Source organism: Netta rufina (genome assembly GCF_964035555.1).
Source record: "Netta rufina genome assembly, chromosome: 2".
Lineage (NCBI taxonomy): Eukaryota > Metazoa > Chordata > Aves > Anseriformes > Anatidae > Netta > Netta rufina.
Window position 1 is genome coordinate 105567538 of NC_140124.1, and position 14926 is coordinate 105582463.

The 14926-nt window shown below is 41.1% G+C and overlaps 1 protein-coding gene across 1 annotated transcript in view; it reads right to left on the reverse strand.

Annotated features, from left to right (window-relative positions):
• RAB31 (RAB31, member RAS oncogene family) overlaps positions 1 to 14926 on the reverse strand; it is a 64105-nt gene that overhangs the window by 27716 nt on the left and 21463 nt on the right. Inside the window, exons 2-3 of the mRNA XM_084283236.1 lie at positions 10325 to 10404; positions 7245 to 7326 (exon numbers count right to left, since the gene is read on the reverse strand). Of these exons, the coding sequence (XP_084139362.1) occupies positions 7245 to 7326; positions 10325 to 10404 (162 nt within the window). The remainder of the gene's footprint in view (positions 1 to 7244; positions 7327 to 10324; positions 10405 to 14926) is intronic.

Consider the following 14926-nt stretch of genomic DNA (forward strand, 5'->3'; position numbering starts at 1 on the left):
TTTTACATGTCCTCTGTACTAACTGCACAGAATGGGGAAGAAGAAAACCACACAAAATAGCCATATCAGAATAATTAGAAGAGATAAACAAATTCAAGGGAGCACAACATAAATCACACCCAAGTTGTGGTAGTGAAAGTCTCTCAACCATGTCTTGTGTAATATTAGTTCAGAAAGCAAAAGAGAGGCCAAATTAATATAAAAATAAGAACTGCCACTCCTGCCTACTTATAAAGAGGCTAACAAATCCTGCTGAAGACAGCTTGGGTTCATTCAGTCTGCCAGGCACACCAGGGAACACTAATTCATGTCTGCAGCTCTTTGCACCATCCTGCAGCGCTACACCCCAGCACTGGCTCTCTGCCACACCAACCTGTCTCCTCCAAACTCTATAGCCAAAAAGAAAAAAATAATTAAAAAAAAAAAAATAGAAAACACCCACAACCCCTCAATTGGATTGTTTTTACCATACTGGACTGTAAAGAGCATCACTTGTTCTTGCTGCTGAAGCATTACAATTTTGCCTACACTCATATCCAGGAAGGGTAAGGATGCACAGCACAAGCAGAAGCAGAGCAGTACTCAGAGAGTACTGCACACCTCCTCACAACAAGCACTGAATTCAAAGAGTATTTTCCACATGGTGCCTTTTCAAGCACCTGCAGGTGCATATCAGCACAAGACTTGCTTCCTGACTGGTGCAGTCATTTAGCTAGATTTCATTCTCATTTCTGAGAAGCTGCTCTCAGACTACTTACATAGCCTCTCAGTGGCCAAGACCAAACCCCTCAGCTGCTCTTGAGGTGCATAGCACGAGCTCATTGCAGAGGTCTGTGTGCCATTAACAGCACATATACCACAGCCTGGGAGCCTCTACTTGCCCAAGTCTAGGCATTTCATGCCTCTTTTTATCATCTTCAAGGCATGGCAGCCCCCCCAAAAAATAAATAATAATAATACAGGGTGTGGAGAGAAGCAAAGGCAATAAACCAGAAGTGTCAAACAGATTATCCCGAAACATAAGCTTCTCACACAAGCAGCAGCAAAGGAAGGGACAAAAAATTCCTGACATTCTCAGCTGGCAAAGAGTGAATGGAAAAATGTTATGCATGAATGCCACTATCAGATACGATTTAGCATTTTATAACCTTGAATAGTGTTTGCTGCCATGATTCAAGACTGTGATTCTAGTTCTAAGGAAGCTTTAAAATGTATGCGTTTTCTTATATCAGTGTTTCATGAAGGTCAGAAGAAAAAAAGAAAAAAAAAAAAAAAAAAGGAAAGAACAGTCAAATATCACTCCTGTAAGGATATATAGGAAATCTCAGAATTTGCAAGCTTATTAAATCAGGGAAGATCTGTCTCTGATCTATATGTATTTTTGCTAGTTCAATTGATGACAATTTACATAAGAGAATGAGCATTCTTCTCAAAGATGTAAGAATTCCTGAAGCGAGGAGGGAAAAATGCCAACATTTTAAGGTTATCTATTTGAAAATATTTTAAATAAGCAGAAAATAAACCTTTGCAACATCACAAAAGTGACCTGTGCTGAGCCTTTCCACAGTTTCCAGTCACTAAACACACACGTAAAAGACACCACGCCTAAACCAGGGCTCAAACTACACATGCTGCAAGTTCATTGAAGCTTAAGAAACATGTTAGCATACAATGACTTACCTTGTTTAATGCTCACCCTAAAAACAGGAAAATAAACATATTCACTCACTAGTTCCAACGCCACTTGTGCCCCCATGAACACGTGCTACCAAATCACCCGTTGACCTTCATAGCACACTGGCAGTAGCTCACTGTGGGGATGTCCTTTCATCATGTGTAGGAAAGGACCTCACAACGTAGCTGTAGGCTACCATCACAATCACCTAAGTACAACTGTAGAACAAAATTCAGACGTCTTCACTGCAGAAGCAGCTCGAGCCATTGACACATGCTGTTACCTCCTCTCAGGGCAGTAGGATTTTAGTGGGAATTTAGAAAAAGCTTGGTAATTATGTTGGCAAGGCATGATGTGCTAGTAACCATTGACCTGTTCTCATTTGAGACTGAGTCCACACAGACTGGACAGCTCCAGCACCATGCTGAGTTACAAGGTTTTGTTTCTGGAAAGAAGTCATCTTAGGATGCAGCCAGATTTTACATTTGAACCAGTTTCTCATGGTTTTGTGGTACCAACATTAAGGTACCCTGCCTCTTCTACCCATTAAAGAGCAGAAATTCACTACTTCTGTTTAGCTCCAACATCTAGGATCCAGCTTAGGATAAATGAGGCAAAAAAGCCCTCCCATCAAGGAACATTTACACACCTTGTCTTCGAATCACCAGAACAACTACTGTCACCCAGAAAAGAGATGACTATGAAATGCTACAGATATCTGTGCCAATCTTTTCCTGGGAAATCATAAAATAATTAATGCTAGAAAAGACCTCCAAGATCATCTGGTCCAACTATCGCCCAACCACCAATAAATTATGTCCCTAAGTACCACATCAATGAACAGTTAAAGGGAAAAAAAAAAGAGTAAACTTAAAAAGGACAAAGATAAATTTTTCTGCCCTAGAAACATGGCCCTCAGGCTCCCTAAGTATTTGCTACAATATTCCTCAGCTGGCAAAATGGAAAGCTGGCAGCCACCCAAGGTATTCAGACAAAGCATTGTAATTAGAAGCTACTTAGGGCATCATGAACCAAAATATATGCTAATAAAAACATCATTAGCTAACTTGTGAAGAGATTGTTCTTAGGGAAGGGAGTCTTTGCTAACAATAACATAATTGCCATGAATTTAAGTCCTGAAGTCCACAGCAACAATTTAAAGCTGATGGGGAAAAAAAAAATATAAGATGGGCAGAAAGGGAGATTTGGAAAACAGGCTGGGTGGAGGGAAGGTGACAGTCTGAAAAACAGAATAAAGTGAGCTCATCTGAAAACAAACCAACATCGCACAACCGGGTCTGCAGAGACACAGAAAAGCAGAGGGATTTTGTTAAGCATGCTGCCAGTTTAACGCTTTGCCTACCCAAGAAAGGCAAAAGAAGAAACAAGATAAAAGGATTAACAAGCTTTCTCCTTTTGTCATCAACTACAACATATGTTCTCCACAGCGAACACTGCTGGAAAGCCACGTCCCTCTCCCCAGCTCTCCTCCAAGAAGCGTGCTGAGCATCCTCTGCCACCAACACTGCGATAGAAAAGCTTTTCATCTCCATTTTCTGGTGCATTGTTGTCATTGTGCAGAAGTGACAGCTGCTTATTATCTCCCATGAAATGGCAATTTTAGTTATTTCTTGGCTCTGCCTACAATTCCAAGTCTCCTGACACAAAAGAAATGAAAATAGTGTATCTAATATCCACACCAATCAGAAGTTATCTGCTCTCCACAACCAAGCTCTGGCTGGCTGGTCTGCATACTCAGTTTCTTCAATAACACCTAAGCATTACTACAAGCTTTCAAAACCAGTAGTGACCAACGTTTCCAAAGGCTTGAAAAGCTACAAATGGGTATCTGAAAGTTGATTTAATGCCTCAAGGGGGTGCTGAGTGCCTCCAGCTTGCTTCTCTCTCTCCTTTGCTTCCTCACCATCCTGTGTGTGACTCTTCAGAAAAAGTCCCATGAATTTCCAGGTTCTCTCAGCTTACTGAGGGGGACCAGGAGGCACACAGCATGCAGACACAGCAATAGCTGGCACAGCTGGGGAAGTACAGGGTCCCCCAGCTCCAGAATAAGCACATGCATGTCCTGTGCCTGGCCTGGCATTTAGAAGAACAAAGCCAAATTAACCCAATGTTGAAAGAGCAGGAAGTCCTAAACAGAGTTATCAGCAGTATTGACAGTAGAAGCACTGACAAAACTCCTAGCCTTTATCACTGGAACATAAAGACTCAACAAAACCAAAGAGAACAAGGAAAGGACAACATTTGTTAGTCTGCTTACAAATGTATTCTAAGTTGTATTTCTCAAAGCAGAAACAGCATTTAGAATGCATTCATTAACATGCTACAAAAACAGCAACAGGCCCAGAGTTTGGGGTAGGTTGCAAGCTTTGGGTCATCGCTGTTGTTCAGAGGATAGATAGCAAGAAGTCATGCTTTCTTGAATAGCATGATCAGGAGCAACATGATGAAGACAACGTAATGAGTGTCCCAAATAGAAGTTAAAATCAATAAGCTACTGAGAAGCACAATGTGTTTACCTATACAATGGGGATGTTCCAGGACAGAGAACCACCTGAAACAACATCGACCTCATCTTGAGAAATTCAGCTGACTTAGAAGATAGCGTTCAACAATTATCAACATCATTCATCACCCCATATTACAAGAGTCCAAAGGACTGGGAATGCATTGTGGAAATACAGAAGAAAAAGATCCCTAGACTCTCTTTAGGACCCTGGCCTAAGGATGTTATAATTCATTATTACACATGAAAACCATTAACACAACTTATATGTATCATATTCTGAATAATTTAGCCATATTTGTGGTTGCCACTGCTCATCACTGTTAGAAAAAGGAAAGGAAAGAAGATGTTTGGAAAAGGCGGAGGGAGACAACATAAAGGACTAGATGGGAAGGACAGATTTTGTATCCAAGAGTCAAAGCTCAGTCACAGATTTCCTGCCTCAAACAAGTTATAATTCAGCTTCCTAAATAATGCTTATTAATACTCACCTACTTTAAAAAACTAATACTCCTAACATGCTTTGAGAGTCTTAAGATTATGCAGGAAAATAGATTCACATTTATACCTACATCTCAGAGACAGAGTTCTATATAAAGTATATAACATGACGGGTGAACAATTAGCTGATGGGCTGAGCTCAAAGGGTGATGGTAAATGGGGTGACATTAGGCTGGTGGCCAGTCAGTAATGGGGTTCCACAGGGCTCCATTTTAGGGCCAGTTCTCTTTGATGTTTTTTATAAATGATCTGGATGCAGGACTCAAGTACATTCTAAGTTTGCAAATGACACTAAGTTAGGAGGAGTGGTTGACTCCCTCTGGGGCAGAGAGGCCTTGCAGAGATGCAAAATAGAAGCTGGGCAATCACCAACAATATGAAGTTCAACAGGAGTAAGTGCTGGATTCTGCACCTGGGACAGGGCAACCCTGGCTGTATGCACAGACTCTGGAGAGCAGCCCCACAGAAAGGGATCTGGGGGTTTTGACTGACAGCAAGCTGAATACAAGCCAGCAGCATGCCCTAGCAGCCAGGAGGGCCAACCATGTGCTCGGGGTGCATCAGGCACAGCATTGCTAGCAGGTTGAGGGTAGGGATTGTCCTGCTCTATTTTGTCTGAGTGCAGCTTCACTTCAAGTGCTGTGTGCAGTTTTGGGCACCACAACATAAGAAGGACATTAAAATGTTAGTGTCAAAAGGAGGGCTACAAAGATGGTGAAGGGTCTGGAGGGGAAGATGCATGAGGAGAGGTCCCTTGGTGTGCTCAGCCCCGAGCAGAGCAGGCTGAGGGGAGGCCTCATGGCGGCCTGCAGCTCCCTCACGAGGGGAGCGGAGGGGCAGGCGCTGAGCTCTGCTCTCTGGGGACAGCGACAGGACCCGAGGGGACGGCATGGAGCTGGGGCAGGGGAGGGTCAGGATGGGGGTTAGGGAAAGGGTCTGCACCCAGAGGGTGCTCAGGCACTGGGACAGGCTCCTCAGAGTAGTGGTGATAGCACTGAGCCTGCCAGAGTTCAAGAAGCATTTGGACAACACTTTCAGACATATGATTTAGTTTTTCGTTAGTCTTGTGTGTAGTCAGGAGTTGGATGATGATCCATGTGGGTCCCTTCCAACTTAGGATATTCTGTGATTCTATGATTGTGTGCCAAAGAGCTACAAAGGAGAAGAAAAAAAAAAAAAGGCGGAGTAGGGCAGTGGAGAGAGGAAGGGGAAAGAATACGCAAGGAGAAGCAAACCATGGGAAAGCAAATGAACCTTTGCTATCTCTGACTAACTGAAACTCCACACACAGTCTTCTTCAGCTCCAGGCCATTCAGAAATGGAACAAAAAAGGTTCAAGGGAAGGGATGATGCTGTATTTCATGAATGTTTTAAAATATCTCTGTTCCCATCATAAATAACATGCCAAATTGCTAAGAGTCAACAGATTTCAGCAGGCCCGCTTTACGTCATGCTGCACATTGTAAAGAAAAGCATGAGTATTTCCTGCACTTAACAGCAACATTCTTTATTGTCTGCAATTCACACGCGAGGTTTGGAGAACGCAGCAGGATGCAGCAGGACAGACAGTGCAGTCTGTATAAGCACCTAATTTTACCCCATCCTACCATGAGCATAGCTGCTTTTTTCTAAGAACAGGAGCAGTGTAATTTAACAGCAAGTTTTAAAGATGCTTTAAAACATGTGCATGGATTTTTCCTTTTTTTTTTTTTTATATATATATTTCTCAACATAAATGTAGGCATAGATTAAGAGAACTCTACAGTCAGCCTGTTGCAGAACACCACTGCCATTAAGCCTCTTAAAAGAAACAAATGACCAAACAGGCGTACATACAATCAATATGAACGATTGCCCGTGATTTCCATTATGGCTTTTTTGAAAAGCCAAAGGAAAAGCTATTTAATTTGAGCAATTCACTCAACCCACTTGGGGAAAATTAAGAAAAAATAAATAAAATCAAGACACAAACCCTACATGGTTCAGTTCGCCAGTACTAATTTCAAAACCAACACCAGCAGACACAGCTTGTGCCTACATTCAATGTCCCAGCTCCGGACAGTCTTGGAGTCACCACCAGCTTAGCCAAGTTGCTTTCCAGTGTAAATGAAAGCTGCCACACATAACCCTGGGGAAACAACAGGAGAATTACCCAGCCTTCAGGCACAGCCCAAGCTGTGGCAAAGAAAGTGGCCAATAACTTACACAGCTGCCCTTAATGATCACGGTGTGGGCACAGGTAACATCTGCAAGCTAAGGCACAGCTCCATTGTGAAACCAGAGCTGAAATCCACAGCCAGCTTTTCTTTTAGGTCAGTTGTACTGTCAGCCTGCTTCTGCATTTTCCCCAGCTGAGAAATGGGAACCTGTTTAACAGTGACTGCCAACCACCCACTTCACAGAGCCTTAAAAAAATTTAGCAGATTTACACTTGCAAAGTCTTCTTAAGATGAAAAACATTGTGTGTTTTTTTTGTTTGTTTTTGTTTTTAAGTGAGCAAATGCATTATAAGAGACCAAGATGTACTGCACAGTTAATACTCACCCGCTCCTGACCAGCTGTATCCCAGATCAGAAATTTATGAAGCTCATTCCCACAAGGCACAGTTTTAGTCATGAAGGATGCTCTGAAAAGAAGAGTAGGGGGATCTCATTTATGGTTAAAAGAAGGAAGCAGCATAAATTCTTTACATGAGTGACATTGATTTAAAAAAAAAAAAAAAAAAAAAAAAAAAAAAGGAAACTACAGATCCTAGCCAGTTCTGCTGGGATAGACTACATATAGGGAACCACCAAAACCTGGATAAAATGCCTACAAAAAGTGAAAAACCTCTGCAGCTCAAAGGGCTCATGTGCACAGGCACAGGAACACAAATGCTCCTGCCACTCATGCTCAGATGCTGCTACCACCTGTCTCCATCTTCTTGGTGATACAGACCTGAGAATATGTCAGTCAGCATCATACCAGGCAACAAATACATGGATTTTCAATTAAATCTAGGAGGATGGTCACTTTGATCAGTAGGGAACAGACAAGTCACCTGCTGAAATGCACAGAGTAAATAAATTGAAATAAAGTTCTTCCCCCTCTCAACACAGATGAAGAAAACTTTGTCGCTTCTTTTATTTTTTTGTAGGAAATGTGATTTGCCTATGGTTTCATAGTGTAACTTCTATTCGGAAATAACTTTTTAGGCTTTTTCTACATTAGAGCATTTGAACTGAAAACTGGCTAGGAGGAACTGCCAAACTCTGGTAGATTTTTTTCCCTTATGCTATCTGGACACTGCTGAGCAATTTCTGTTGTGAAAACTTTTTTTTTTCCCAGCTCATAAAGATGCATTTGATACAATGCACTGTCATAACAAAAGCACCAAATTATATCAAGGACATATGACTGATCAAAACATCTGAGAATGATGTACAAGAGTTCTTCTCTACAGCCATCTGCAAACTGCATGAATCTAACAATGCTGCATTGCATACAAAAATATTAAGTAAGGCAAGCAAACAAATAAGCAAAAATAATAAGCAAACAAATAAGCAAAAAGCAGCATTTTCTTTGGTTATTTTCAGGGTGGGTGCTTTCAGCTTAATGTTTCTACTTGAAGCATTAAGCAACACTTCACTGTTCCAAAAACAGGAACTTCAGAGCCTCAGCAGCTACTGTAGATTTCAAGGACTGTATATTTAAAACTAGATTAATTCTGAAAAAATAATGACAACAAAAGACTTATTGACATAGTCATCCTACACAGACAAGTACTATCATCTGCATGCAAACTAGCCTTCACAATTTAATCCTCAAATAGAAAAATATTTTTCCTCTGTTATCACAATTATGAAAATTAAAGGATTTTTTCCCCATTTGAGCAGAAGACATTTACTTGGCAACAACAACTACTTGTGAAAAACGCTGATGATGACACAGAAGCGAAGAACCACTCAAGTTTCCATCAATTTCTTCACTGCCAACAAGTGTCCTTCAGTCAGTAATGTTACTCATTATGTGCTTGCTTGGTTCCCTTCTCTCTGCCTATTTTTCTCTATTCATTACAAGTGGGAGTCCAATATTGCCCTGGAACTTCAAAAAGTTCCTCTGCATTCAAACACAGAGGTTTGAAAGAAATCTTGCAGCCCTCCGAACAGCACTCAAAAAAATTACCCATCTTTCAGAGCAGATTTAAAACAGCTGTAACACACAAGAAAGGTCAGCCTTTCCACCCAAGTTACTCCTTTGTGAACATCATATATTCAATTCCTCTCCCCATAAAAGTTCGAGAATTTTCAATTTTTTTCCCAGGCACTGCTGGATTTGGCAGATTTGTCCCTAGAATATTAAAAGAAAAAGAAAAAAAAAAAAAAAAAGGAATTAAAATCAGCTACAGGACTAGTATGCTTTTGATGGTCTGAAATGAAGAAGCCTGTCAGTTTTTCTAAAGGGCAGGCGTTAATTATACTTTGTTTAAATTGCATTATCCTGTCTTTTTCAAAACAAGGACAATCCTAAACTTAGATGAAAGCACATCCACACCTGGGAACAGGCACTGTCAATATCATGGTCTAGCCTGACAGCATGGACAACTTAGGAACATTAAGGGTTTGCCATCATTCTTCTGTCACCACTCAGCCATAGGATGTCCTGGTCATTGTGCAGATCATAGCCTGTTTGGGTTGTTAAACTCCAAGGATTAAATTTGATACCTCATTGACCACTTGGAACTAAAGTAATTTTAATCCTAAACTCCTGTGATCAAAGCATCATCTCCCATGGGAAATTCTTGATGAGTAAGAGACCTAAGATGGGTGTAAGACAGGGGAAGAAAAATGTGATAAATTAGAAAGGGAGCAGTAAAAAAATAATAATTCATGGGATTATTTAGGTGTTATGGGCTCACTAGGAACTTGCAGGGGAAAAAAAAATAAATTACGAGGTTCTTTTTCTGTTCCTTTGTGTTCATGGAAATCTGAAGTATCTACATGTTTACACAAACACAAAAAATACCAGATTTTAGCCTCAAGTCTTCTTTCTGTGAAAACCAAAGCAACAAGCCTTTACTTACAGGTTTCCCAATTGTTCTGCTGCATGGAAAGTAAACAATAGAACATGTGGCATTCACCCATTGTCAGCTCATATACATATAGGCTCTCTCTATATATTAATATATATAGAGAGAGAGACATATGTGTTTAACATGTATTATACCATACACTGGCCTGTGCAAAGGGTGAAAGGAACACAAGACCTGGAAGCCATGGCCATGCACAACACAGGTTGGTAGAGGTCCTGGGCAGCTCCAGCAAAGAGGTGATTTCAAGAGACATCACTCTCATGAGAAACAAGGCACAGCTCTGACAGCCTCTCCATCAGAGAGCACGTGGCCATGAAGTAAGTTGCAGCCCACGTTGGGTTCCCAGAACAGGGAGAGCAGAGCAGAGCTGGTTTGGGCAGCCCCAAGGCTCTCTAAGCAGGTAACATGAGACTAAAGGGTTCAATGAGGTTGGCAAAGTAGAGAAAAAAAAAATATATGCAGTGTTCAGAGCCTTGAAAGTAAGGAGAAGAGAAAGAAGCTCAGCTGAGGGCAGTGTCTGTATAAGAAAAATGATATTATGCAGGGTACTTACCCAATAGTAGGACTAATATTGTGATCAAAGTGGTCCTGGACGAATCGACAAACAATGCTTGATTTCCCAACCCCGGTATCCTGAAATTAAGGAAAAGCATGACAGTGAATTCAGGAGACCCTAGGTATCTGTGTTTCACCTGAAGAAATTTTCCATGACATTTTTTTTTTTCCTATTGGCAAGGGGGGCAGGTGAAATAGTTCAACGGAAAAGAAAGCACAGGGATTATTACTTTTTTAATGTCAGAATTATGAAAAGTTCTCCCTGTTCCTCATCCCAAGACTTCCTTCTCTTGAAGTCTTGTATTTTTGAGGTGCATTTATAATCCTGTTGGAAGGGGTGCAGCACTTCAAGCACAACCATTTACTTGTTAAAAAAAAAAAGACGCATTTTCAAACACGGTGTTTGAAACCCAGCAAAACCATGGGCCAGAGAATAATTCATTCAGGCCTGTTCAGATATTCAGGTATTTTTTAAAAAGCAGGAATCCAAAGGGCCAAATCCCCTGAGATGCATTTTGCTGGACAAGGGTGGAGCAGCGCTGCTTTAAACACAACACAACTTGCTCTCCACACTGCGATGCAGAAGGCTGCTTCGATTTGCACTTATTTCCCCACCACAATCAATAAGGAAAGATAAGAGCAGTGCAATACTGAAACCAAATGCAGAATCCCTTCCAGACAAGGGGTAGGATGGGGAGAAGAGGAAGGGAAGAAAGCTTGACATTACTCAGAATGACTATTTTAGGCATTTAAGATATGAGCAACTTCCCCCCAAAGCAGCATTTTTCATCTTCCCTCTGTTATCCTGAGAAGCTTTGCATGTTAGGTAGCAGAATACAAATACAGAGAATTATAAAGCAAGAGGAACAGCAATATCACTGTGTCTCCCAGAGAAATGCAAAGAGCCTCCTTAGAGACTAAGAGGATGCCAGGAAATCGATCCTGACCTTTCCGAGGCACCACCGATGACTGCCCAGGGCCCCATCCAAGTCATTAAAAAGTCTGTGGAAAGCTTTCTATTAATTTCATCGGAACCGATTGCAGAAACTCACCTAACATCCATTTGTATCTTGCATTTTAAGGCATTTGAGTAACTTACACAAATTTATCTGAAATTGCCAAGACAAGACAGCAGTTTGACAGCACTAAATAACTATATTTAAAAAGAAAAAAGCCTTTGCCTCCCCCGTAATCAATTTCGTAATTTTTATCTTCTTTTCAAATATGAAAGAAAAAGAATGTCAGTATTTAATTTCCTTCCCCTGTGTTTAAATGAAACTATAACACCACTGCAAAGTCTTGATACACTGCACTTATTAGAAAACCATCATTTCAACTCTCATATTTAATTCAAAGCTGTCCTTAGTCAGCTTAAAAGCCACAATAAATGCTCATGCTACACAGACAGTTGTTTATCTACTGTGTTCAATCGATAGAAAAAAAAAGATCAAAGAGAGTAAGTGTTTAAAACCAGCCCTGTAGCCTTTGATCAATAGCAGCAACACATCCTATTGCTTTTCCCAAATTTTGCCTTCATTATCAATTCCAGCTGACATTTCTGTATAATTACTAGACCAGGAGAGCACAACACATTTTAAAAAGAGACAATCCTCTGTGCTGAAACAGAGAATCTAATTATTATGCTGGATTTAAAATGCCGTGGGGGAAAAAAACTACCAACCTACCACCCATTGAATGTGGAGAATTATGTTTCCTTCTTGTGGGGACGTAGTTTCTGCCACTGCATTCGAAACTAGATATTGCTTCGTGTGACCTGATGATACTTTAGTTTCATGTACTTTATTTCTGCTCCCTTGATGGGTCACTAAGAAGGGCAACTGCAATTACATCTCTTAAGCAAGAGGAACCCAGTCACCAGCAGGGACGTGACATCCACACGCACGGATTAGAGCCCAGCTCATTTAATGGAAACTCCTGCGTCTTTGACTTCCAGTTCATGACTCCTGCTAGCGTTTCATGCTAACGTTAACTAAACTTCAGAAGTTTCTGTTTCCCTCACGTCTCTCGCAATGAGCACAGCTAAAGCCAAGCACGTGCCAGCCTTGTAAGCCCTCAAATACCTACAGGCATCCTTAGACTTTGCTGCTGTGGTTGCTTTGACTACAGAGAGGCCAAAATTTACCTGTGGTCTAACTCCAGTGAAACCAAGGGACCTGGACCACCAGTGAAGCCAGCCTATATTCTCCAGGAGCAGTCAGTTTATGGCACAAAGGGGTTCAGCCGAAAAAAAAAAGCCCTTCCATCTCATTGCCTCAAGGGTTTGAATGGCCAGCTACCTCAGCATCATTACAGCCCAGAGGGGAAGGGAATGAAACAGAAAAACCTTCCTACTTCAGGCAATGAGTGTCATTCTACTGCTGAATTCAAAGCTGCACAGACAACTTTCAGTTCACAGTACCATGCTCACAGGCATCAGGTAAAACACCCACCTGCCCAAAAGCAAAGCAAAGCATGGCATGTGGACGTTTTGCAACAACTTGAAAACTTCATAGAAATCTTGTACTGCTAATCAGACCTCATATTTTGCTGACAAGAGGGAATGACTTTCCAAGTAGCTCTTACAAAAACGAAAGCAAGCACGGCTGCTTCAAAGAAGTAGAAATGTCATTCACTTCTCAGCAACATGTTCAGTTTTACCTCCACACTACAATATGCAAAGCATTCCTGCTACCACCTGCTTTGTTCTTTGCTACATGGTCTTTCCCAACGTACATTCATTTTTCTAAACTGCAATGAGGATGATCATCCTAGTTTTGTTTCTTTTTCTTCAAAGGATTATAACAGACTTGTCAAGCCACATGCCTTGGTAACACTCATGCTTGTGGATGATTTATTTTTTCAGTTCTCAAAAGTTCTGCTGCTCTCCGGCTTTTTTCATCCTTTAATCTAGTTCTTTTATTTCACTCCACTGGTATACATGTAACATCAAACACATACCAGGGAATAAAATTTTGGCCTATATAAAAGGTCACAGCAGTAGTGAGCTGAGTGGATTTGACAAGCTTCAGAAACTGGGAATATGTCCTGAGGAGTTGTGTCACACTTTGAGGAACAGATCCTTGTAATTCTTCTGAAGAATCCTGATCTATGGCAAATCCAAAGGTTTCAGCACTATATAATGCACACGTCATGATCGGGAGCATACCACCCCATGGAAGGAGCAGCAAGCAAGGAATGTGTCTGTAATGACGACTCTGAGTCAAGAGTCCTGTTCCTGATGCACTAGCAGCGACTGAGGCAGGCATACGCAGTCATTTGCATCGTCAGAAGAACAGTTGGATGAGTCACTCACGGGACCAACCGCACGTTTGCTTTTCTCCTTTCTTCTTCACAAGCCTCGTAGCACATTTTCAAAGTTTCAGTTACAAAATGCATTGCACTGAGATGAGCAAAAGGGGTGGGGAGGAAGGAAAGGAGTAGAAATGTAATCCACAGTAAGGAAACCACTGTTAGTTTACCAGAAGCAGCCACAACTTCAGAATCTCCCCCAGTCTGCAAAATGGATATGAAAATCTGAAGCAGTATCAGATGGTTCTGATAAATACAAGGAACCAACGCAAGCATGATGGATTCTTGATTTTTTTCCCTCCATAACCCTGAAAACACATTCTCTACTCTTCTGAAATCCTTTAACCACAGATTGAGGCAGGAGGATTTTAAGAGCTCCGGAGCAGAGAGCAGCATGCCACAAAGCTCAGTGCTTCCACCCACACTCCTGCTCACAGAGAACCACCCCATTTGGCTCTTCTCTGCTCCCATTACTGTAAGGAAGATGAGGCTACATTTCAAGCCAGCAGAATTACAGGATGCTGGCAACTAATCCACAGGCAAACAACAACCGAGATGCTGATTTCTGCTGGCTGATCCACAGCAGCACAGGAAGATTAAAAAAAAAAAAAAGTTTAAAATACGAGCCATATATATTAGGAAAAAAGAAAAGCATTTTCCCATTACAGATAGGCAGTGGGTATATTCCTCTATCCACTGTTCCAGATGTGTGCGTTCTGGCAGGGGAGAAAAAAAGAAAAAGGAAAATTAGCTCTTTATTTAAATATGGATATCTTTTTTATACCTTTGCACCACCGTAGGACTGAGTGCTTGAAGCACTTTTCCACGTGGAATGGAGCTATATGACTCCGCAAACACATCCCTGATTAGGGCCTTATTCTTTAGCCCAGATATGTAACAGCTTTTAATAGATTCAGATGGGTCAAGCCCCATTGTGCTGAGCAAACTAAATTCTTCATGTAAATTCTTTCCACATCTGAAACAGAATAAATGGAGAATTCACAAAAAAAAAAAAAAAAATCCATGCATTCTGTGACTGATGACTAAATAGTAGTCCTATAATTATGCATCCTGCTGCAACAGCTATTTTATTCTTGACAGCACAGAATCCTTCTGTGCCATGTTAACACACAGGGCTTTTTAATATATGTAAAATCAGAGAAACCATGCAAAAAATCTTTTATGATCCTAAGATTTTGGAAATGCAAATAGAACAAGAATACTATATGGTATTTCACATGGGGAAATGGCATGCTAAAAACAAACACACTGCAGAAACTGCCTTCTGTCC